At 41.5% G+C, this 23,362-nt stretch overlaps 1 protein-coding gene across 4 annotated transcripts in view; it reads right to left on the bottom strand.

Annotated features, from left to right (window-relative positions):
* The window catches only part of LOC135906960 (adenylate cyclase type 1-like), a 236,863-nt gene that overhangs the window by 21,707 nt on the left and 191,794 nt on the right, over positions 1 to 23,362 (bottom strand). For 3 of the 4 annotated variants that reach the window (XM_065438594.2, XM_065438595.2, XM_065438597.2), the window contains 10 exons: positions 17,313 to 17,462; positions 16,182 to 16,300; positions 14,655 to 14,766; positions 14,399 to 14,526; positions 12,213 to 12,371; positions 10,088 to 10,232; positions 8,513 to 8,695; positions 7,223 to 7,263; positions 6,448 to 6,592; positions 4,286 to 4,383 (listed from right to left, as the gene is read on the bottom strand). In XM_065438594.2, coding sequence (XP_065294666.2) covers positions 4,286 to 4,383; positions 6,448 to 6,592; positions 7,223 to 7,263; positions 8,513 to 8,695; positions 10,088 to 10,232; positions 12,213 to 12,371; positions 14,399 to 14,526; positions 14,655 to 14,766; positions 16,182 to 16,300; positions 17,313 to 17,462 — 1,280 coding nt within the window. The remainder of the gene's footprint in view (positions 1 to 4,285; positions 4,384 to 6,447; positions 6,593 to 7,222; positions 7,264 to 8,512; positions 8,696 to 10,087; positions 10,233 to 12,212; positions 12,372 to 14,398; positions 14,527 to 14,654; positions 14,767 to 16,181; positions 16,301 to 17,312; positions 17,463 to 23,362) is intronic. The other variant, XM_065438596.2, reaches the window with a different exon arrangement.

The following is a 23,362-nucleotide window of genomic DNA, read 5'->3' on the forward strand; positions in this document are numbered from 1 at the left end:
GTGTGCTAGTACAAGGAAGAATGTTCATGCCTGACCTTGACTTGTATTCTCAACAGACATGCATTTCATTAAAGACGAGCCTAAGATGTAGGAATGGATACTTTCTTTGAAATGAATGGCAGTTCCACAAGTAAAATTTAGGTCATGAGCTGAATTTTAGATGAATATGTTTTGGATTTTTAAGACATGTACAATGACAGAAGATTCACAGAAACCTTGCGGCAAAAATCATGTGACATCCAAAATAGTAGGAGCATAACCGATGTTGTCTGCATCTTGCTGAGCTGTGAAAGGGGTTACATCGACCAACATGTTTCAATAAGCAAGTGCATGAGTGTCAAAAAATGTAAAAGGTCAGTGGGGAGGGCACCTTGTCTTTCAATGCAAGCACTCCAACTGCAACGTCAGAAGAACATGCTTTCAGAACAGGCAAGCAATGGGCTTGAATGTGAGAGCTTACATAGCCCTATATTTTATCATCAAATCAGAAGGGAACATTTTTAATAGCATGTCATCACTGTAACTGATGGGAAAGAAATTAATTATGTTTTTTTTTTAGTTTTGTAAATTTGTGATGTCCTGTAGAGTGAGGTGATGCACATATATGTGATGTCAGAAGCAAGAGGCATGCTGTGTGCTGAAATGCCACACTTTTATTCTAAAGCGTGCACACTTCGTCGTCTGCTTCTCTAGCCATCAAGCACTTCATTGCGTTCTTCAATTGTCACAGATATATAGTGCACAAATGCGCTTTCCACTGAATAAAATTTGCTTGTAATTCAGTGCCTGTCTTGTTTCTCTGTTTTATTACTGTCACTAAGTCGTTTATGTTGAATTCTTGGTATGTGATGAATCAACCAGCAAGCTCCAAGATTCTTCTGTTGCATCATAAGGTTAACTAATTATGTATATTTGCCTTTAAAATTAGCAAATGATTTGTTTAAGAGAAACAATAAGTGAAAGAGGCATAATAAAAGAAAGCATTGACTTCACAAATGCAATTTAAATGGCTATAAAGGTTGGGAGCGCTTACTATCGATTAAAACATGCGTTCCCTGAAAGTGGACAAGCACACAGATGACATGAGCCAAGGGTTATGAGACCTCCCATTTCCATTTACACCTTTGCTTTACCCTATCTGATTTTTTACCCTATCTTTACCCTATCTGATCTGTTTAGATTTATACTGATTGAATCATAGGCCTATGCCCACGAGAGAAAAAGTGGAAGAATTATTTTAAACAATTGTCTCAGTATGCATATGTTGAGTGAAGAAAGTATAGAAATAAAGCTTTGAAAGCAAAGACTTGATTAATTTCAGTCCTGGCACAAATCACAAGTCTCACATCACCATTACCTACTTCTTGTTTTTTTCATTGGAATTAATTCTTCCTCCTCTACCTGAAACATGCTGAAATTGAGCTGAAATAAGTGCCATCCAACGTCACTGAAATAGAATACGTATTTCCAAAAACATAGTGCTGTGATACAACCTGGCACATCCTTTCATATAGACGCTATTTAGGTAAACACACCCAACAGCAGGTACTTTATATGCCCAGTAAGCTTTAGCTGACTTCATTAGCAAATCTGTACTTTAGTCAATATGTAGAGCTGCAAAGCATGTCCTTAAATGGTTTATTACAAGCCACCACAATGTGCTAGCATTAGTAACCATAAGCCCTGGGAAGGCAAGAGTGGCATAGAGGCAATAACTTACCACCAGAACAAATTCCAGCAGATGACCTATGCGACAGTGATAATGAAGTAAAGAAGTCATAATAACTTTTCCGAAACCATTTCCAGTTTCAGCTGTGAAACATGCGACTTTTTACAAGTGATGATACAAACTGATAAAAGGATGTTATGCCTTATGGTTGGCTCTTGTTGGCCTGTGACAGCATGATGTATGACTCATTACTCAGCAAAATCAGCAGAATTAAACAGCCACATGATTGCCTTCACAGAAATAATCCAAGTGAAGGGAAGACATAATTGTGCAAACCAAGACAATCACATAGAGGAAAGAGCACAAGGGTAAGCACTTATTGCAAGGCTTCTATATGCAGTAGAGTTCTACTAATTTGAGTCTGGTTAATTTTTCAACTTGTTTGATCCTGGCTGAATGTCCCGGTCATTGCCCATGTATTTCTATAGGCCCAAACTTTTGTAATTTCAATCGTAAAATTGGCCTTTGCTGGATAATTCAAACTTGAACAGTCAGCATGCATGTACCTGACCCCAATAGTGACCCCTTTAGTGGTAGAATTTGTCTCAGCAGTGCTTAGGGGACACTGAATGTGTTGAACGCAACCAAAAAAAAAAATTGTCGGCCTGCCCTAGGAACATTTTCAAACAATAACCGTAGCTCGTAAGCGCAGAATGTCCGATTATGGTACTTACCTGATCTGAGCAAGTGCCTTCTTTCTTTAAAGGAGATTGGGCTGAAAATTGCCTACACTGTGCAATTGGACATGATAGAAAAATCGCCTTTGCGGCATTTGTATGTTTTAACTTGCAACACAGATGTATTGCAATGAAGCTAACTAAAAAATCGGCCATCACTGTGCAACACATCCCAGATAACTATTTATGTTCCATGGATGTCCACAGAACATGATGCTTGAGACGTTGCACACATCCCATAGATATATAGATTTATCCAAACAACATTAAAAATACATATAATGGATAATTAAAGTCCAATCCAGATCACATTTCTATAACATTGTAAGGATATTGCAGCTGGACATACGTGAACTCAAAGAGATGTTCACATAAGGCATGCAGAGGTCTACAGAACATTTATTGCATATTTTTCAGGACATACTAGTGAGCCATACTTGCAAGGTGCCACAGCAGTCGTACTATCAAAAACAAATTCAGTACTATAATGTTCGCAGCAAACACTGTGTGGCAGAACATCCACTCAGCAAGATCAGCTGCATCGCGTGCACACATTAGTGCACATGCCCACAGCAAGGAATCGCAGTCTACTCATTCTCCTAGACCTCCCGCATGGCACATTGAGCATACTAAATTAACTAAAGTAATAAAATTAAATTGTGTGAGAAAATATGCAGAGTAGATAAACAAACAGAGATATAGACATGACAGTTTCCAACTATATTTGGACGAATGAGAAAACCTGATTCTGTCATATGGAAACTGGAAAAAAAGGCCTATGGGGCAGAGCAACATCATGTGTGCTCCGAAAAAGTTTTTTGTTGTATTGTTACAAAATATGTTAACACATCATGTGATCAGCAGTGCAACATGCTATAGCCACAGCCAGGCTAGCACATTTCGGCACAAAAATTCTCTGAAGATTTTCTAGTTGCCTTCATTGTCAAACCTCAGCTTATGGTTTCACCCTTTAGTTCTGCAATATTCAGGTACCACATTTAATCTGAATGACATTTCATGCGCGATAAAGCTAGGCAACTAACGTGTTCAATGATCATGTCCCATAAAACTTTAACTACAACACTTTAATCACACACCCCAACTGATACAGCATCTTAAATCAATCTTCAAGAAAACCTAATATGCAGCCACCCGGTTGACACAGCGCATACAACTCTATGACACCAGTATGTAATGTCCATAAAAAGTAATTCTAAAGTAGAATGAACATCTGTAAAGCATAGACTATTTGATATTTGCAAATTACATGTTAGTAGGACATCCTTAGACGTTATATAGAGACATGAACAAATGGATCATGACTAGATGTTGATAGGATATCAGTGGTTCAATGGGATATTAGACCCTTGCTCATTTTTCTTGCTTAGAAATCAGTTGCACGATAAATTTCTACTTTGTTTGGGAGCTTTAACATCTCTTCTACTTTATATTTTTTTCTTTGGGCACATAGAAAGTGGGCGCACATGTGATTCAGGGGCATGTTATAATTGGGAAAATACTGCAGAATAAAATAAATTGGTGGTGTGCTTTGTTGTTTTTCCACATCTTGTTTAATTCGACACATTAAACAATTAAATCACCTTTGTTGGTCCTGTCAGGGTCAAATTAATGGAAGTTGACTGTACGAAAGAGCGGGAATGGCTGTCCATTAGCGATAGGCGTGAGCACGAGCTTACATGTGTACACATTCTTGGATTCAAGCGATGGATAAATTTGTTGTGAGAAGCGCTCACCCTTGAGTTCTTCTTTCTATGCGACCATATTATTCAATGCTATTACGTCTTCCCCGCAAGTTAATCAATTAAATAGCCCAGCAATTATTTCTGTTAATCCAAGACAGCTTTGCGAATGTTCCCACCTTGGTAGCACAGTGGCCTCTACTCCACTCAGCAAGAGAAGTACTCCTAGGATGCAAGCGAGGCTGTTGCCAAAGCCATGATCCTTCTCACGGTGGTACTACATGATAAAAAAGGGGGAAAAGAAATATTTTATTATGTTAAGCAGGATAGCAGGAGCCACAACTGCTGCACTAGCACCACAAGAGCAAGACGACTACTGCAAACACAAGGTCGCTAGACTTAACTGCCTGAAACTACATCGCAATTAGCTGATAGTAGTACAGTGGAACATGGGTCGTGCGACATTTCAAATATTGTGCAAGGAGGGGAAACACAAAAGCAACCATTAAAGGCACTTACAACTGACCACAATGTGTAATGAGATTGGAGTGGGCATCGAATGTGAAAATGTTTACAGAATCATGCACGATTTCCTTAGTTGCACAGACTTTACATGTTAATCAGGAAATTGTGTTAAGAGACAAAAGATGTCACAAGTTACCATGTTAGGCAGCATATGCGCTAAAATTTAAGAATAATTCAGGCATGGAAGTTTTCTGACGTGGAGAAAGCACGATTAATCTGTCTCACATAACTTACCAGAGTGGTAAGCACGATTTCACTCACCTTACTATAATATCTTGCCCATTACACTATCTGTTGATATGTGTTGATATCTTTCACTTTAAAGGCACATATTTAGCTGCACATTTTCATACAAGGTGTAGTCTGCTGCCTTGTCAAGATATAGAGTTCCAAATATAACACAATGCCACACCTAATTATCTTATTTGCTTTGCTATGATGTTCTATTTTTCAGTGTTTTTGCTTTCACAACACAATGTGTAATCTCATGCAGTATTCATGTACTCATGTGATCCTGTCGTGTGTTCAAGTGTGTTTCTTTTTTTTATTTTATTATTATTATTTCTTTTTACACAATGGATTGTTATGCTTTTTTTCTAGTATTTATGACAATAGCAGCTGATTTAAGACTGTACAAAAAATACACCCGACTTCTGTACTGTTTATTTCTTTTGGCGTGCTGTATTTGTTATACGCCTTGTATGCCAGTACTGGGGGTGCAGACCTTGTCAAGCCTGATAGATGGCTTTCTGTCTGTACCCACCAAGTGTCTCTCATACTGGAATAAATTGATTGATTGATTGATTGTGAATAAAAAGTATGTTATTTCACTATGAATTTGTTTTAGCAGTAACCTACCATTAGAAGGAAAACAAGAGGGAGGACACCCAGATGAATATGCTGAAAAATTAGCAATGCGTCCACATCTCAAGTTGCCAGCCATGTTTTCAGGCAGCGAGGTTTTGGATGTCCATTGTCTATGATACCAGACCTGCTCTTTTGACCAAGAAGTAGTACTACTAGCCTTCAGTTAGACAGGCTAAATACCAACGCTTAATAATGAAATACTAAATATTGTACTAGCAAGGATGTAGTACGACCAAGTGAGGGACGACTTTTGACAGTTTGAAGAATAAGAGAAATAACACTCTGCTTATAACACAAGTAACATATAATGCTGTCATATCTGTGGGCTTTATTAAGCGCAATGAGCAATACACTACCTCACTGGTGAAGTGTGGTCAGGTAATTTAGTGGGCAATTACAGTGGCTATCACTATGCTGAAACATAACAGGAGCCTGATGTGTTGCACCAAAGGGCCAGATGCATGTGTTCCGGGGCAGCCACATTTGTGCGGCAAGGCCATATGTATCCGCATCACTGTAATACGAGTAGATTGGGCTATTTGACTTTGACATGAAAGTCCCAGATCAACTTTGTTGCAGCTTTAGTAAGGCCTGTGCTATCACTTAATTCCCTCTTATTGCCCCGAGTTGTGCTCTCGATTTTCATTCCGCTTCATTACCACCTCTCTTGCCACCAAAAGGCTGGCTTTCGCACAATGCTCAATGGCCCAATGGTTGAGCACACCATGCGAAATTAGAGGAGGAAAATAATCTCACTATTCAGATCATATGGCTGCAAATATACCTAAAATGTAACGTGAGTTGCATTCATGCAGATAAGTTACTTTGTTTAATGAAAAGTGAGGTCAAGAAACTGCAACATACCTTCTTATGAGAGTCGACTGGTTGTGTTAGCAATTAAAAGGAACACGCAGTGTTCAAAATTGAAGTGCAATACAACCAAGCCTACCTGTTCCTCCTTGGTCTTGTCCTTGAACCAGAGGGTGACCATGTTGACATGATTGGATTTCTCTCGGTCCACACTGCGGGCCTCGATGGCCTGTGCCAGGTACTTATTTATGCGATTGCTTGGTTGATGGTATACCACAGAATGCCTGCCAAAAAAATGCAAATTAGTGCCAGTCTCAGCATTAAACATGTGCTTTCCTGACCACCCTATAAATACTGTATAAACCTACAGAATGTCAAGTTAGGGCAATTGGTGCATATTTATGTACTGAAAGAAAACAGCATTTTTTTTACAAGATGTAAAGCAAAGTGGTCATGTACATTGCCTGCTTTATTATCTATCGAAAAGTGCTGTTTCCACCATTGTGAACAACTCCTGATGATCAAAAGATTGATCGTTTATAATTTCATTCCATGCTAAACATTAGAAACATTTCGTGGTCACTAAATTTTGTCACAAGAAAGGAGCAAGAAAGGGGTCCAGTGAACTATTGATGGGACTTTTTACCATATGGTTAGCAAGAGGGTAGGGGATAAAAAAAGAAGTGATGAACATTAGGCCGTCACAATAGTTATTGTTTACAGAATGAAAAAAAAAACAAGATAAAGTTATGGACTATTTTGACTAAATGAACACTGGCAAATCTATCGTTCTGTTTTCTAAAGTTTCTGCAGCTGCAGAGGTCGTGAGAAGAAAGCAGGCTGCATATTCTGGCATGTTGGTGCACTGATGATTTTTAAGAACAAGCATTTTAAATAAATGACGAGAAGAGTACCTTTTCTTTAGTGGTTTGTGAAGCTTGTCGGTCATCTTGAACTGGAAAGGATAGAATAAAAATCAGCACACATATCTTGCAAATTTGACAAGGACTTGCTTTTCCAAAGACTAATCAAGAGTGGAGGGAAATTGTATCACATGATATAACAAATGCAGTCATGGTTGACCAATGGATAAGTAGTCTGGCAATAATGCTTTATGGAAGGCTCAGATCAACTACATATATGTCTATTTCTACACTGAGACTTCTTCATACTGTCAAACAAGAGCATTACATGTTCCTCACAATTTACATTAGGCTGTTACGCATGCAATGCAGTGTATTTTAAAACTATAAAAAAGCTATCAATGATATCGAAATATATTTAAAGGTACTATGTTTAAGAACCTTCTCTTCATTTACATCATTCAAAGTGCTCACAATTGCTGGAATCTGATGTCGGCTTGTTCAAGTATAAAATGTTACTAGATTGAAATACCACGACCCGCCGTTGGTCTGTCACTGCTCCTCACAGTTATAGGATAAACAAAGAACATGTGCTGCCACCTGATAACAACAGCTGTGCAAAGCATTCTGACGTCGTGTTAAACATTCAACCTGACTGAAAAATTGAAACAAAGATCACTTTGATGAAAGGCTGCTTCATAAGAAATATCTCGTGCTTTAAAGAACTCTGCACTGCATTTCGTGACTAGTGAGCACATGTTAACACAGTGATTGGAATAATTGTAGTTCAATAGACTTCACTTTCCTTTTGATGATTAAGATATCCCAAGTATATCAATTATGCATTCTTAAATTCTTAGCTTAGGTTAGCTTAGGTTTTCATATTTGAATGTGCCCTGAGGGTGCGTTAATTGAAGTCAGCTGTGCTAAAGTTACTTAGGGAGGTCCCTGCGCAACTTACGATAGCTACATATCACAGACAGCAAACAGCTGCCAGTATGACTTACTAACTTATTTCACATCGTTACTGGTTTGAAGCCCTCATTACAGCCCTCACTTGCAACTGAGTGTTGTATAACACTTCTTTATGTTCGGTGAAGTAGTTCAAATACTCATGTGAACAGTGTCAGTACCGAGCGCAGCAAAGACACCTGTCCACTGCAAGGCCAATAAGAAAAAAGATACAGAGAGAGCGAGAAACACAAAGAAACTTATACATTCACGTATTTACTAGCATGTGCATATTAAGCTGCTGGCACTGCATATTTACCTGCATATGGACAACATTAACAAGGGCCTCATTTTTTAACCAGTAGAAAGCAGATTAGTGGTGCAGCTCACCTTCTTGCTTGGCTGCTTCTCAGCTGTACCACTGGGGCCAGGCATGGCCATGTTAGCGAAGGGCACATCAATGCTGTACTTGATAGAGTGCAACAGCTGAACCACGACATTGGATACATTCTTGAATGACAGCTTGCGACCAGCCATGCGTCGGACGTGCAGCTGGTTAAACAGCATCGTCTGCTTTTGGAGAAAAGACAATTGTAAATAAAGCAAGGTGTTGCATCACGGAAATAAAAGGGGGAGGGGGGGAGGGACGAAAGGACCTTACATGCAAGCAAACATACAAGCAAACATACAAGCAAATGGAAAGCGCGAAATATTTTTTGAGGCTATATCTACAGCTTCCAAGAGTAAAGCAAATGTATCCCAAGACAAGGAGGCTGCCAAAAGCTTTCTAAAACGATATCTATAAGGTTAATGATCTGCCACCTGAAACATACACACGCAGAAAAAAGAAAGGTGCAAGTATTTTATATGCCCTTCAAAGATCAAGACCTCTGGGCTATGAAAGAATCATCATTGTTTTTCACACTACTGCATGTTAGAAATATGCACACAATTTTATATGCACATAATATGCACACAATTTACCAGAATAGTATATTTCTGGTGAGGAGGGCTCTTTTAGGCTTATTTTCATTGTTGCTGCATCACTCAAAGTAGAATTTGCTAAATTATCAATGACAATTACACAGCTTCCCAGTGATCAATATGTATGCCAGCCTTGATGCTACCTAAGTATTAGACAACAACCACGAATTACGTATGCTAACAGCATGGAAAATAACCAAAGATCAATAATGAATAATGAATGATAAACAACAAGGGAAGCATAAAAATAGTGCAAGTGAGAAAAACGAACAAAGGAAAAGGGATTACTATAACAATTATAACTTGGCGCAACCTTGAGAGAACTTGCCACATAATGTGATGCCTAAATAGGAAGGGAGGCCCACTATCCTTTAATATGTTGGAGGGGCACGAATGCGGCTGGAAAGGTGAGACACATGTGACATGTGTGTCCAGCGAAACAACAGCTCACTGGTTTTTTCACTTCCTTCAAACCCTGGCTGCTCAGTATAGCGCCCTTCCCCACACACTATGTGATAACACTTCTGCGATACTGAAAGACAGGAGAGGGCAGCTCATCTGCGTTCATGGTCTGTGGTACAGCCTGAGGCTGCCACAATTATATCAACTATTAAACAACTGATATCTGATTTTGATACAGTCTATTGCTTTCATTTACGCATAAGAAACAATAAGCTTTCGGGGCTCTCTTATTACAGGGTATAGAGCAATCCATTACTCATGGATAAATTGATAATTCAAATGAACACAAAACCAAAAAGATTGGGAAATAAGAATTTCACAGCAATATATGAAACGGTAGTAAATACCGGAATGTGAATAATTAATTAAAAAAAACAAAGAAAACCAATCAACAGGGTCCTTGCAGGGCTCAAGCACAAAATCAGACATGTCCAGCTCTGGGCAGATGTTGTGATGAAATATCTGGCGGTGCTATGATATATCATGTCATGAGAGAAGCATGACAGGAATTGCGCCTACCTTTCTCCTGTGCGCAGGTGGTCGAATGAAGAATGTATTGACATTGTGTTCACGCAAGTAGCTGTTGCGCTCCTGCCCTCTGCCTGGTTCCAACTGGTACTCGCCGTGCAGACATTCTACAGTTGCCTCTGTCACGTGTACACGCCTGGCAGGGAGACAGGGCAACACCACACAGATCAGTACGTCTTGTTATGCTACGACTTGTCACTACGAGTCATTGGGACGATGAAATCATTTCATCTTATGGCACATGCTCATGTAATCTGAAAAGCCCAGTTCCGCAATGGACAATCTTTATTTCAACTAAAAGAGTGCCGACTTGGAATGACACGATCAAACCTCTCTGCTGCGCTATGAGTCACAAAACCTCAACTAACCAACCATGAAGGAAACAAGCAGTCCTCATATTCAGACAGCAATGCAATATTGCCACCTGTCATGTGCTCTTAGTTAATGCACGCAGCACCTATGTCGAATTCAGCCTCTACATGCGAGGTAAAAACAATAAGAACTGCAAAAAAAAAGAAATGTGGCAGGCATTGCCACGCAACATTCACACACAGTGCCATATCAAATAGACAGAGAGAAGACAAAGAACATTAATGACCATCAAAGAACATCAAAGAACATCAAATAGAAAGAAGCACAGAACAATCTGGTCGGTATAATTATTTAGTACATTCAGTCACAAATTGCAAATGACTGTTTGGAAAAAATTGCGCACTTACAAAATTTCATGCAACAAGTTAGGGTGAACATGTCTAAAAACAACCAACGGAGCTATGCATATTGAGGCAGTTCTTAGATATCCTCATAGATATCCTCACAATGACTGCATCAGAACTGTATTGCTTATCTTGGCAATTTACTAATATAATAGAGGAAAAAGACCAGAAAGCTTTATTGAAATAAAGTAGTGTTTCACTGCATAGGAGAAGCACCTGGTGCATATAGTGCAATCACACATATTTTTAATGGATCTATTCACTAGCACAATGCATGCTTCTACCTTAAAGCCTTGTGTTTCTGCATATATACTTCATGCTGAAACGTGGAATGCAACTAGCCTTTATCTGGCGCCAGTAATATACCACTGTGTCTTATTATTATTTTACTGTTGCCACTATAAGACACAAGGTGAAACAGATTACATCGGAATGTCAAGATATCATGGCTGCACAACAATAACACTATATGAAATGCCCCGCAGCTTATACAGAATGTGGGCAGCCCGACAACATCACATAGACAGCTGGCATCAACAGCATCAATAAATTTCATCTGGTGGTATGCAATGTCAGATTAAAATGCTTCAACATGGTTTCATTATGCTGGTGTCAACCATCAATAGGCATAAGCATGCATGCAACAGATACAGCCAATCTGAGCAGTCCTGACATCATTAACACGATAGCGTTAAGGGGTTCATGTTGCAAAAAATCCAGTGTCGGCTTCAGACATTGTTTCGGCAAAAAGATTTTTGAACCACCCATACCCAGGCCCTCCATGTGAGGCAAGGAACTTACTGAACTAATTATATTTCTCAAGATAAAATACATAGAAAAATCGTAAAGTACGACTTACACACAACCAGCAGACAAGACAGCTCTCGGATTGTAATTTGAATATACGAGAAAACGTAATTCTGTTACGCAAAAACTCAAACAAACCCCTTTTCCAGTGTTTCTACAATTCGTAGACTGCCGACGGCGTCCGCCATTTGCGCGCGCCGGCGTGTGAATATCTCAGAGTCCACATAGCGGCGCACCCGCTTCCTTGAAACACATACAGATGGTACTCACCTCTGCCACATCGTGGCCCACGCAACAGGCCGCGTTTCTACCAGAAAGCCCGCCTTCGTGCGTAGCGTTCACCATGAGCGTTTCCCAGTAAAAATTACAGTTACATACGCTGAAGTTGCCGGGAAGCAGTCAGGGACCTTTGAATGCTATCACGTTCCACTCTTAAAGTGGAAGCTTAAGCATCCTCCAAATTCTTTTGGTTGTGATTGTGAGTAGAGCAACTGCTTCAGTCTATTGCTGCTTTGTTGCTGTGAAAAAATTGTATTTTGAAGCATGACAACGTTGTGATCCACTTTCTTTCTCAGCACCATGCAATTACACACCCTGGGATGCCACCAGCCTCCATTGCATTCGCCAAAGTTACGTCATTGGACCAGACGTCGTACTGCCATTTGCGGAGGCCCAGCACTCCACACAGCACCCGGCCCGTGTGAATGCCCACCCGCATGTTGAGCTGCACCTCAGTGGCCTCCACGACTGACCTGTAATGGGCAAAGCATGAAAGTTGAAGGGACTTTAACAATTCTTGTTGCAGGCAGGAACATGAATACAGTTAAATCTCTATTTAACAAAGTCGAGGAAGCCTTAAAATTGTTTTCTTAAATTGAGAACTTTGTTCAATCAAAAACACTTGAAACATCCATGCAAATAACATTACATTAATTCAACAGCAAAAAAAAAAGTAATTTCTGCCTGCATACACACTTATTGCACATAATGAATCTGCTGAGCATGTCCTCTGTTCTTTCATGAGAGCAGAAAACCCTTCTTAACAGGTCAGTGACATTCATCCCTTGAACTGAAACCTGGCATACCCATGCGTTATCTATATTTCACCTCAAAACTTCATTATAGTTTACGGTGAAGTGCTAAGTTCCCTTTGTTCCTTTGAGGTTTTCAATGCGTCAGGCCCTATGAATATGTGTTGAGGAGTCAAAAGTGCTTCCTGTTGTTAAATTGGTAAAGGTTTTGTTAAATTTAGGTTTGAGCGTACAGCACTTTTAAGGTGTGAAATAGCTGCAGGTTACGTGAACTAGGTTTCAGCTCATAGAGTTTCCCTGATCACATGGAGTCTTGCCAGTCTCATAGTCTAGCCAATCCTGCAGAGTTTTGCTGGTTTCACTAGCCATCGGGCAACACAGCGAAAGCCTTCGAATCCTACTTCTCATGGCTTATTAGTTTTAGCATACAGTTCTAAAAAAAATGCACAGCTTGTATCAAAGAAAAATAACTCTAACAGACGAGAGTTCGCACAAGGCTGTGATTAACTTATCGCTGCTCACAGGCAGGAGTAACAAGCTCCTCTAAGGAGTGGAGATTTGTGCAACTTTCAGCAGTTACACATTTCAACGTCTGCAAATATCACTCAACCTTTTTTCACCATGTTGCACTTTTATTGTTGCACCATGTTGCACCATGTTGCACAATTGTATGGCACGGCAAGGGCTGTACAGCACTTCTCTGGCAATGTCCTTGCAAGCGACATGTTGACAGTATCACCAGAAGCTGGGTAAATGCTACATTGGTCATTCTTTCCTCTATCGCTCAGTGGTTCTCCGCATTCAATGCAAGATAAGCCTAGCCTTCTGTTCCACTTCTTTCAGAATTCAGAGTGCTCTTCTCACCTTCTTTACTCTTTTTCATTGTTTAAAGCTTTCAACAGAATGACCATGGCATGGATGTGGTTGCCAGTGGTATTATGATAGCCTGACCCCTGCCTTTCATGATGTGTAAAGGAGTCCAGCTGCGCTTCATTTGACATGCATTCTAACTTTTTCACGATATAAGCTGGTACGATTCCTGATCTATGGGGTGTTGGAGAAACTGAAGCTTCATACTGTGATTACAGAGTTTGTAGCTATCCAGTAAAACAAGAAGAGTCGCACAAACATTGCATGTGAGTAATTAGGACACTGACCTTTTGTCAGTGAAACTTAAAAGCAATTTCATAACAATGTATGTATTGTTTATTCTCAATTTTAAGCAAAACCACACAACTTGAATGTTCAGGTATGTCACAGAGGCCACGAAAAATGAAGTGCGTGTGCAAACACTTCGCGCGTTATTGCTCCAGAAACTGGGTAAACTAAACTTTGATGTTATTTTTGTGTAGTCTCAGTATATACCATTTGCTCATTCTTCTTCAAGAAACCAAAAGAGCATAACTGCTTTTGTGGTAACTGTTACTCTAGAATTTCATGTAACTCCTCTCAGCGACATAGAATCTGAAAAAAGTAACAGAACACAGGAACTGAAGACTGAAAAACAAAGAGCTAAAGCAAGAGTTTCAACTTGATGACGTTCTTCAGGTATACAAATATACCTTAAACAAGAATTAACAGTAACTCTTCCGTCAAGTGATGCCCAATCGCGGTTTGAAAAATGCTGAGTGGTCCATTACTTTTGCATGCAACAGTATGTGGTTCTGGTTTCATAATGTCTTTACACACAAAAAAATAACTTGTGCAGATTTCTAAATTTTTAATAAAGAAATCCAAGTGATGCTCACGCTATAGCGTCAATCATGTCTAGCCCCATTTCAACAGTGCAGTGAGCATGGTCTGAACGAGGCTCAGGCAGGCCGCTCACACAGTAGTAGCAGTCGCCCAAGATTTTAATGCGTAGACAGTGGTTGTCCTGAAAATGAAGTGCAAAAAAACACTTTAACAAAAGCAGACTTGGAAAATTGGATGATTTCTTATCCTTTCAATGGCATAGACAAATTTACAATAATACAAGAACACCTGTAAGACAGGCTAACTCACATTGGCCAGCTGGTCAAAGCGACCAAACAGCTCATTCAGGAGCCTAACTAACTCCTGAGCGCTACACTGAGAGGCCAGCACTGTGAAGCCAACAATGTCGGCGAACAGGATACTGCAAAAACAACAAGTAAACATCCGGTGAGCCGAAAAGTGTAAGAGAAAAATTAAACAAGATGCACACAGTATTTAAAAAACAGCCACAAAGCTCATCACAACTGCACATGTCTCTAAAATAATTGTTCTTGTTAAACAAACTCCACATAGAAAACAAAATTCAAGCTACCACAGGTGTTCTTTCCAGGTCAAGAAAATATTCTGGGCTCAAATAACCAACATGTAAAATTCTTACAAGGACAATATGTAAACATCAGCCAATCTGAAACTTTTCCGAATGGACACAATTAACATCTGCATGGTGTTCTACATATTTCTAAAGGCATTCTGTTAAATGTGAGCAATTATTCTTGAGAATGAGCCCGTCTAAGTATAACATCAGCCATGCTTTGTACGTGCACCGAAATCTTATAAAATGCAAAAAGTTTAAATACAGGTTAATTCACATGAAGTACTCATAATGTTACCTAAGTGATTAAATGCCGCTTGTGTATCAGGCACACATAGATGTTCAGCTGACAAAAACCTTTATCCTGTAACATCAAGGAACTAATTCGTAAGAGATGTATTCACATTCGGACTCGAAGAAAAGTAGCCTTTCAACAAGCATGTCTGTCATGTATTACATTCAAGCACATCATTGCTTTGTACATGTGAAAATACTGTTCTAATATTTCACTTAGCCACTGATATACCTAAACCTTATGCTTGTGCAAGCTTATTGATATGCTTGCACAGACCTAACAACCTTAGAATTAAAAAATAAGAGAAACATGACAGTGGAAGCCAAAGAATATTAAATTTGGTGTAAAATACTAAAATTATTTGATTATTCCCTATGTTTACTGTTTATTGAGGATTCACAGACTTTGTTCTGTGGGGATGCTGTGAATAACCACTCCACTCTATACAATTGCAGCAACAATGATCCATGAAACAGACAAGCAGAAATATTTATAAAGTTTATTAATGAAATATTCACCTAATAGTGTCAAATATATGGTTGCCATTATACATTGGTTATATGAGTTAATGTTGTTACTGCATGGATATGTCTGTATAATCAATGGGTCCGAAAAGTGGGCCATAAATAATCATTCAATGAGTATATTTGTTGTTTATTGAAATTTGGTTTGCTCTAAATTATATGCAAATGAAAGAAATCGTAACATACTTGTGTTAATACAACAATCTGGCATATTATGATAAAATCATGAACAATCATGAACAGAATCATAAATCATGAACACATGATTGAATCAAGAGGAATTTGTTCTTTAACTTCCTTTTTTTTTCTTTATGGCACTGAAATTTTTATCATTTCCTACTGCTCCTCTAGCTTGTTCTTTCGTTCCTCTGAACACAACTTTGAGCACTGGCGGCATGAAAAGAACAAAGGCATCAAGCACGCACCTGACATTTTCATGTTTTTGTATGTAGATCTTGTGAAACTGGCCAGCTCGAGGAGCTATGATGTCTTCTTTCATCTCCATGGCGACATGTTGTGGCAACACACTCAGTAGTAGTCGTTCCTGTGAAAAAACACAAAGGCCATCAGTTACTTGTGTCAGTCTAATTAAGTTGCTGAGAGCATGCATACACTGCAAAATCATACTCTGATCAGACAGTTTCCGAATGAAAGTTGCTTTTAATATTACTCTCCCTCAATGGTGCTTGTATAGAAAATGATGCAATAATTCTCTCAATTAAATGCAGTAATTCTGAACTGCTGTTTCTATCTACAGAAGTTTCACTGCACCGTCAATGCAGTTTATGACTGCCTCCAGGAGGTCAGATGAGGTTCCAAAGAACAAAGCGCTTGGTGTGCAATTTGTGGCCCTCACCCTGTGTGCACCCATATTCAATATGCTTCCTCTATGCCCTAGAAGGGACACTCTTAACCATGCAAGTGGAACAGGTGCAAGTTTCTACAAGCTGATAGTCACAGCTGAATATATAGTCATGCCTAAAGGCATTGACAAGAACATTATGTGCCAAGGCACCCTTTAACACTTTGGGTAGCGTGCAGCACCTATGATGCCAGTAAGTGTGGTGGTACCCACATACGAACCACAACATCTTCATTTCACTAGAATTTTGCATTGTGTCTTATGATTTCAATTTCCTCGATCATCAATTCTCCCTTCTCGAGCCTGCCATTTCAATATTGAATCAGAATTCTCAGTCCACCTAAACTTACTGGAGATGTGTCATGCTTGCTTTCATAGGTTTTCTGTCACAACTACGCCTTTTATAACTTTGACTTTCATTTTTTTCTTTTCTTTTTAGACACAACTTTGACTCGTCACCAAAATAACACATTCAGTCGCAAAGCGAATGTGAATAAGTTGACTAGATTGTGTGCACCTTTTTATACTAACTGCCACAGAATTTTCTCAATCAGCAGCAAACTAGCTTCAGCTTTAGCATATGCATGCAGGGCATCACCAGCAAAGCTCACTTGCTTGCATGAATGCACACACACACTTGTGAAAATGAGACTCTAGGTATGTGTTATACTGTTATTGGTGGCTTGAAGCTTACGAGTTTTTCATTCTCATCCTCCATGTGCAGGCGGGCATTGATGCAGTTCCGCGTGTCCAGAAAAGCCTTCCGTTGAGCGTGCTCCATGATGGAATGCACAAACACCCCCACCAGGTGTCCACACACAAACACCAGCACGTTGGCAGCAACCTGCAGGTAAAAAAAAAGGAAGAAATGCGAAACTTTTAGCATTTGGCAAATGCAGCTCAATGCAATTCATTGTTTAAGACCAAAATTATGCAATACTGCCTTTTAACAAACGCTGTTTACATAGAGCTTTGTCACAACATAATAAAATCAAAACACTATAGGAGACCACAAATTCAAGTAAAAGACAGCGCTCTATCTCAGGCTGATATATTTACAGCGGGGCATTTTGGAAGTGGTTTTACACTCTAAGAGAAGTTTACACCCTTTGGGGCCTATCTTATGCACAAACAATAATTGTCATCTGTCTCGCTTGAGTTTCCTTTCTGGAAAACTGTGCTCTCGCTACTTTCCTGTCAACAATGCTGTGTCACACTGATAATGCACATGCTGCTTATGACCTGGAAGTATCAAGTGCACAACACTAAACAAAGGAAAACACATGCAATAGATTGCGATTGTTGTTTAGGGACAAAATCAGCCCCAAAGGGTGCAAACTTTTAGGGACAAGATCAACCCCACGGGGTGCATACTTTTCTTAGAATGAAAGTTCACAGGCTGGGGGGGGGGGGGGGGGGTGACACTGTACACCCCTAAGGGTATAATTCTACACAAAATGCACTTAACAAGCTTTTATTTTGGCAGTTCTTCACACAGGGTAAAACTATGGCAAAAACACCTTTGCAGTACCATTAAGTTAGTTCTCCAAGAATGGGTGACAGGCATATTTTTACAGGTTATTATGCCTTGTAAGGGGTGTAGGGTGTTTTATACCTTAAGGGTATAATGCTACACAAAATTCACTTAACAAGCTTTTATTTTGGCAGTTCTTCACACAGGGTAAAACTATGGCAAAAATACCTTTGCAGTACCATTAAGTTAGTTCTCCAAGAATTGGTGACAGGCATATTTTTACAGGTTATTATGCCTTGTAAGGGGTATAGGGTGTTTTATATATTTTGTTAATGCAACAACAGAGATATCAGCCTTGACACACACAAAAAAAGATGCATTCCAGTCTCAGCATTGAGATGATGCTGAATTAAAAATTACATGTTGCTCACTAGCAAACGAAACTGTGCATAATAAATTTCGCCAATGTTTGCAGCTGACCGCATATCTAGAAAAAGCACACAGGAGCTCACTGATCCAACTGGTGCTCTCCCACAACATACAACAATAAATTTGGGCAGGTGCCATGGCGCCTCGTGAAACTGTAACTTGTGGCACTTGTCACCTACCTGCTGTTTTTCTTTTTTCATGTGTTGTTCACTGAATGCAATTATTATCACTGTATTATAAACTAGAGATTGATAGCAGTGATAATCATGATTAATTAATGTCTGCACCAAAATGCTAATTCACTTGCAAATAATTCTTGCTGTTGAGTTCTCTTGTATAGTAAACTATGAATCAGAGAATATGTGGTACAAAGATACAGTTTATTTAAAGAAAGGGCAGAGAGGTAGGCAATATTAGCAGTATATTATTTTATAATGGTAACGACTTTGCTATTTATTTAGATTTTACTCCTGCCCAAATCGTGTAATTTTGCACTTACACCCAGGAAAATCTCACCATAAGTGCAATGTGTAATTTCACCTTCAATAAGGTGCTTTTCCACACAAAGCACCCATCTCGATGGGTGTAGTAAGGGTGTGAGTTATAGATGAAAACATCCTTATGGATTTAATTTGATTTATAGTGCAGAAGCTGCCGATGATGGCGTGTAAATACAACACAGGGAACCGTCGCTGTTAATACAGCGACTCGAAGCAGAGCAGCTGGTATAGAACTGCAAACAACCTCACTTGTATAAAGTGGAGCTCCAATGCACACTTTTGTCTATCTGAAGGCTTGCAGAGTCTGATCGTTTTACTAAACACTAAATTCGTAATAGACGGCGTCATGCCTACGTGGTCTTGCTCTACAAACAGGAGAAGATAGCACATTGCAGTGAACTGCAATACTGCGCCGGGAGTGAAACGGCTGCACAGAAGTTAATTCTTGTATATCTATAGATTCAAGTGCGGTTCTCCCGTCTTCTGCGAGCCCCTTTACAACTTTATCGGTAAACACGGAACAGTTTCCTACAGACATGAGCGCGGAAACCGATGAGCACGCACTCCCAGGAGATATCCGCAATTTACCAGGTCGTGCAACGACAAACCCGCAATCGCGGAGTCGTCGACGTCGAGAAATAACGCCGAGAACGTCGGCGCCACGCCTTTGGCGGATAATGGCTGCAAGTGAGCGAAACCACACATTCGCGCGAGACAAGGCAGGATGCGTCGACCCGCGCCCATCCAGCAGAATTCCCAGACAAAGAGGTCTTTGAACGGGCGGAGATTGGCCTATCGCGAAGTCGCTTGCGGGCTGGTTGCAGGGACTCAATCTTTTTTTTTTTTTTCTTCGAGAGCTGCAGACGCGCGCAGGCATAAGAGCCCTAAAGCTCATCACGAAAGCTTGTGAAGAGAGTTCGGCGGGCTATACTCTGGACCGAGCCGGCGAAGCGCGACCCAGATGCCGTCGTCCCAAGAGGAAGGGTGCGATGGCAGCCAGGCACCCCCATCGCGAACGATGGCGAACGCGCGCGCGCGCTCGGACAGACGATACGCGCACTCCGTCAGTCGGAGCGCCAGCGCTCTCTGCAGAGAACGAGTGCTGCAGCCTTCCAGCGCATTGCGAAAAAAAAATAATAAAAAAAAAGAAAGAAAACACAGCGACGTTCATCGGCTTCTCTTTCGGAGCAGCAGCGCCGACAACACAAGCGCGCTTTTATGCGCCGCGGTCGACGGATGGGCAAGGCGCCGCGACAATTCGATCGCGTGCGCGTGTGGACCGACCGGAGGCATGCCAGCCTCTAAGAGGCGAAGCACGCCGAGGCACCGAGCCCGCATGTGGCGGCGAGCGCACACAGTGCGTTTTTAATATCATGCATGTTCCTCGCAACGTCTTCAAGCAGAAGAGGAAACTATACATAATCAATTATTTAAAATGCTAAATCCTCGGGCAATGTTAGCTCTTGCTGAATGTGTTTCGCAGCCTTGTAACACTTCAGACTCAAAACAGCACTGAACGATTAGATCCGTTAAAGGGATCCAAACGGCAAACGGGGTAGTGATTCTTGCTCCTTCACAAATTCTATGATATCGTTGAATTCGTAAGGGGGTTTAGCAGATTACGCGTTTCAGCTCTGATGCAAAGGCGGCTGCAAAACAGCGCATTAGGGCGAAATGCACCGACAGACTATAGCAACGTTTTCATGCGTGCGTATGTATTTACAGATTAGCACTTCTGCACGCGCGGTTCAAAACAAACAAGGCACGACAGGTCAAGCGCTCCGTTTTCATACAGGCGGCACATCTATTGGGTCCACGCAGCGGGGCAAAGCGAGGCCACACATTCGAATTTCATGAAAGCCTGCTGCCGCTATCACGACGTAGCACCATCGCACTAGCACTGGCTCGCGGTGAATGCGTTTCTCTCTCTTTCCATGTGTAACATTTGGCAAAAATCGATCGGAGCGAAGAGCGAGAAGCACGGCGAAGTTCAAGCCATTATGGCCAGGCCTGCAGCCATTAATGTTTGTGTCTGCACGAGCTCTGCCGGCCCTGCGCGCTTGCGAAACGCATCGCCTGGTCGAAAAAAAAAAAAAGCGTTCGCCAAAGTTGGCTTCTCCGCAGCAAGGGATTTAGCGAGGAGAAGCCCGCCTCCGTATTTCTCGTGTCGAAGCTGATGGCCCGTTTACTCGAATCATTTAAAGCGCGCATGTTAATTAATTATGGGATTTTACGTGCCAAAACCACTTTATGAGGCACGCCGTAGTGGAGGACTCCGGAAATTTCGACCACCTTTGGTTCTTTAACGTGCACCTAAATCTAAGCACCACGGGTGTTTTCGCATTTCGCCTCCATCGAAATGCAGCCGCCGTGGCCGGGATTCGATCCCGTCGACCTCGTGCTCAGCAGCCCAACACCATAGCCACTGAGCAACCACGGCGGGTAAAGTGCGCATGTTATGTTGAACGAATAAATGGATGCGCATCAGCCGGGAGCGAACAAGGGCGCTGTCGATTGCGAGAGTGTTGCTCAAACTGATCGCACCAATCGAGCACCTGGACTGCCTGAATCCGGTAAAAGCATCCGAGGTCTCACGAAGCAGCGTGCGCCAGGCGTGCCGCACGTGTTCTGAACGCTAATGATGACCGCAGCTTCCAGTAGCGGTGCTGCGGCTTGACATATGGGGATACCGTGAACGCGTATCGGGGCGAACATGGCAGCTGGAGTGAACACGTGCAAGCTGGCGCGAAGTGAATTTGAAAGCACATCGAAAGCAATCGCAAGGTTGACACGGATAGGCCGAGGGCAGGTGGAGGCAAGTACTGTCAATTGGATCAAAAGAAGGAGTGGCGTGCCAGAGTGCACTGATTTTCGAAACGTCACTGTAGGCCATCGCCTGTCCGTTCTATCGCATGGCAGTAGAAGCCGCAGATTTGTTGTGCGGTCAAGGGGGTGCCGGCGTCAAGGGGAAGTAGAGCCTAAGTTCCCAACCTTGCAAGACGAATGGAAGATACCTTTAAGCCTGTTTTGCCGGCTTTGCGTGTTACCTTGTGCCTTTCGTCGTACTTTCTTAATGGTGCAGGACACGCCGACGCGCAGAACCCCGTTGCCCCTGCGGCCGAGGAAACGTAATGATTCTTCGCACCGCTAACGTCTTATCATTAGCCCCGCCCAACCACACGATTGTTTACGACAACGCGAAATAATGAACTTCGGTGACGATCGGTAGTAACAAGAAGGAACGCTTTCTGAAGGGACCATTGCCCAATCGTAGAAGATCAAACACTGATGTTCGCCGGAACAGCGTCCATATTACCCCCCCCCCCCCCCCCACACACACACACACACGCGCGCGCGTGCATGAACTGCGCAAATCCTCACCCGTGCGATCTGCTAGAGTCACTAGAGAAATAGAGGTCTTATGGGAAAGGCAGGGATCGAGGTTACCTTAGGCTGAGCCCTGTTGGCTATCCTGCCCTGGAGATGGGGGAAAGGGGACTGAAAGATGAGAAGGAGGAAAGAAGTTCGCGCGCTTTGCACGGACACACACACACAATGAAGCTTTCTTCGTTCAGCTACGGTCTCTAGTTAAGTTCACAAGCGGTCATACACGCTGGTGCGTCTCAAGAAGCGCAGCAGCGCTTTTGTGGCTTTGCACATGGCAGACGCACGACGCCACGGTCCCAGGATCTTTTCTGCAAATGGCGCGTCTTCTAAGAGCCCTAAAATGCGAGCTTCTCATCTTTGTATGATGAGCAGGCACACATGGGGGTGTTTCATGGTTTCTTCTACGCCACTTGTGTTGCAAATGGCACTGTCCGCCATTCCAATAATAAGCACGAATAGGCGTTCGTAAAAGAAATTTCGCAGGCGACATGTGAACTTTTCTTCCCGTCGAGTAAAACCGAGTAACTTCTAGTGACTCTATGCGTTCTGCCACAACGCCCCGCAGTCACCTGGGACCACCCGTAATCTGCGCATACCCACATGACGCAACGCGGTTGCTCGTCGTCCTATGGTGAAACGAGCGGTGTACGCTCGATTTATTTATTTATCTATTTATCTATTTATTTATTTATTTATTTATTATACATACTTTCAAGACCCGAGGGCACTAGAGAAAGGAGTGGTAACAAAGCAAGGTAATATGCAAACAATTATATAAAGGGAAAAAATGTCATGCGATAGCATGGTAGACTGCTGTTTTGAATGAAGGTGTATCTGCGATGTGAATGATGCAAGCAGGAAGGTGGTTCCAGTCGACGCTTGATAATTTGATAACAAGCCTTCGGCAATATAAAAGGTCACGAAACAGAAACACTACATTGGTGAACACAGATT

The sequence above is a fragment of the Dermacentor albipictus genome, chromosome 1 (genome assembly GCF_038994185.2).
Source record: "Dermacentor albipictus isolate Rhodes 1998 colony chromosome 1, USDA_Dalb.pri_finalv2, whole genome shotgun sequence".
Lineage (NCBI taxonomy): Eukaryota > Metazoa > Arthropoda > Arachnida > Ixodida > Ixodidae > Dermacentor > Dermacentor albipictus.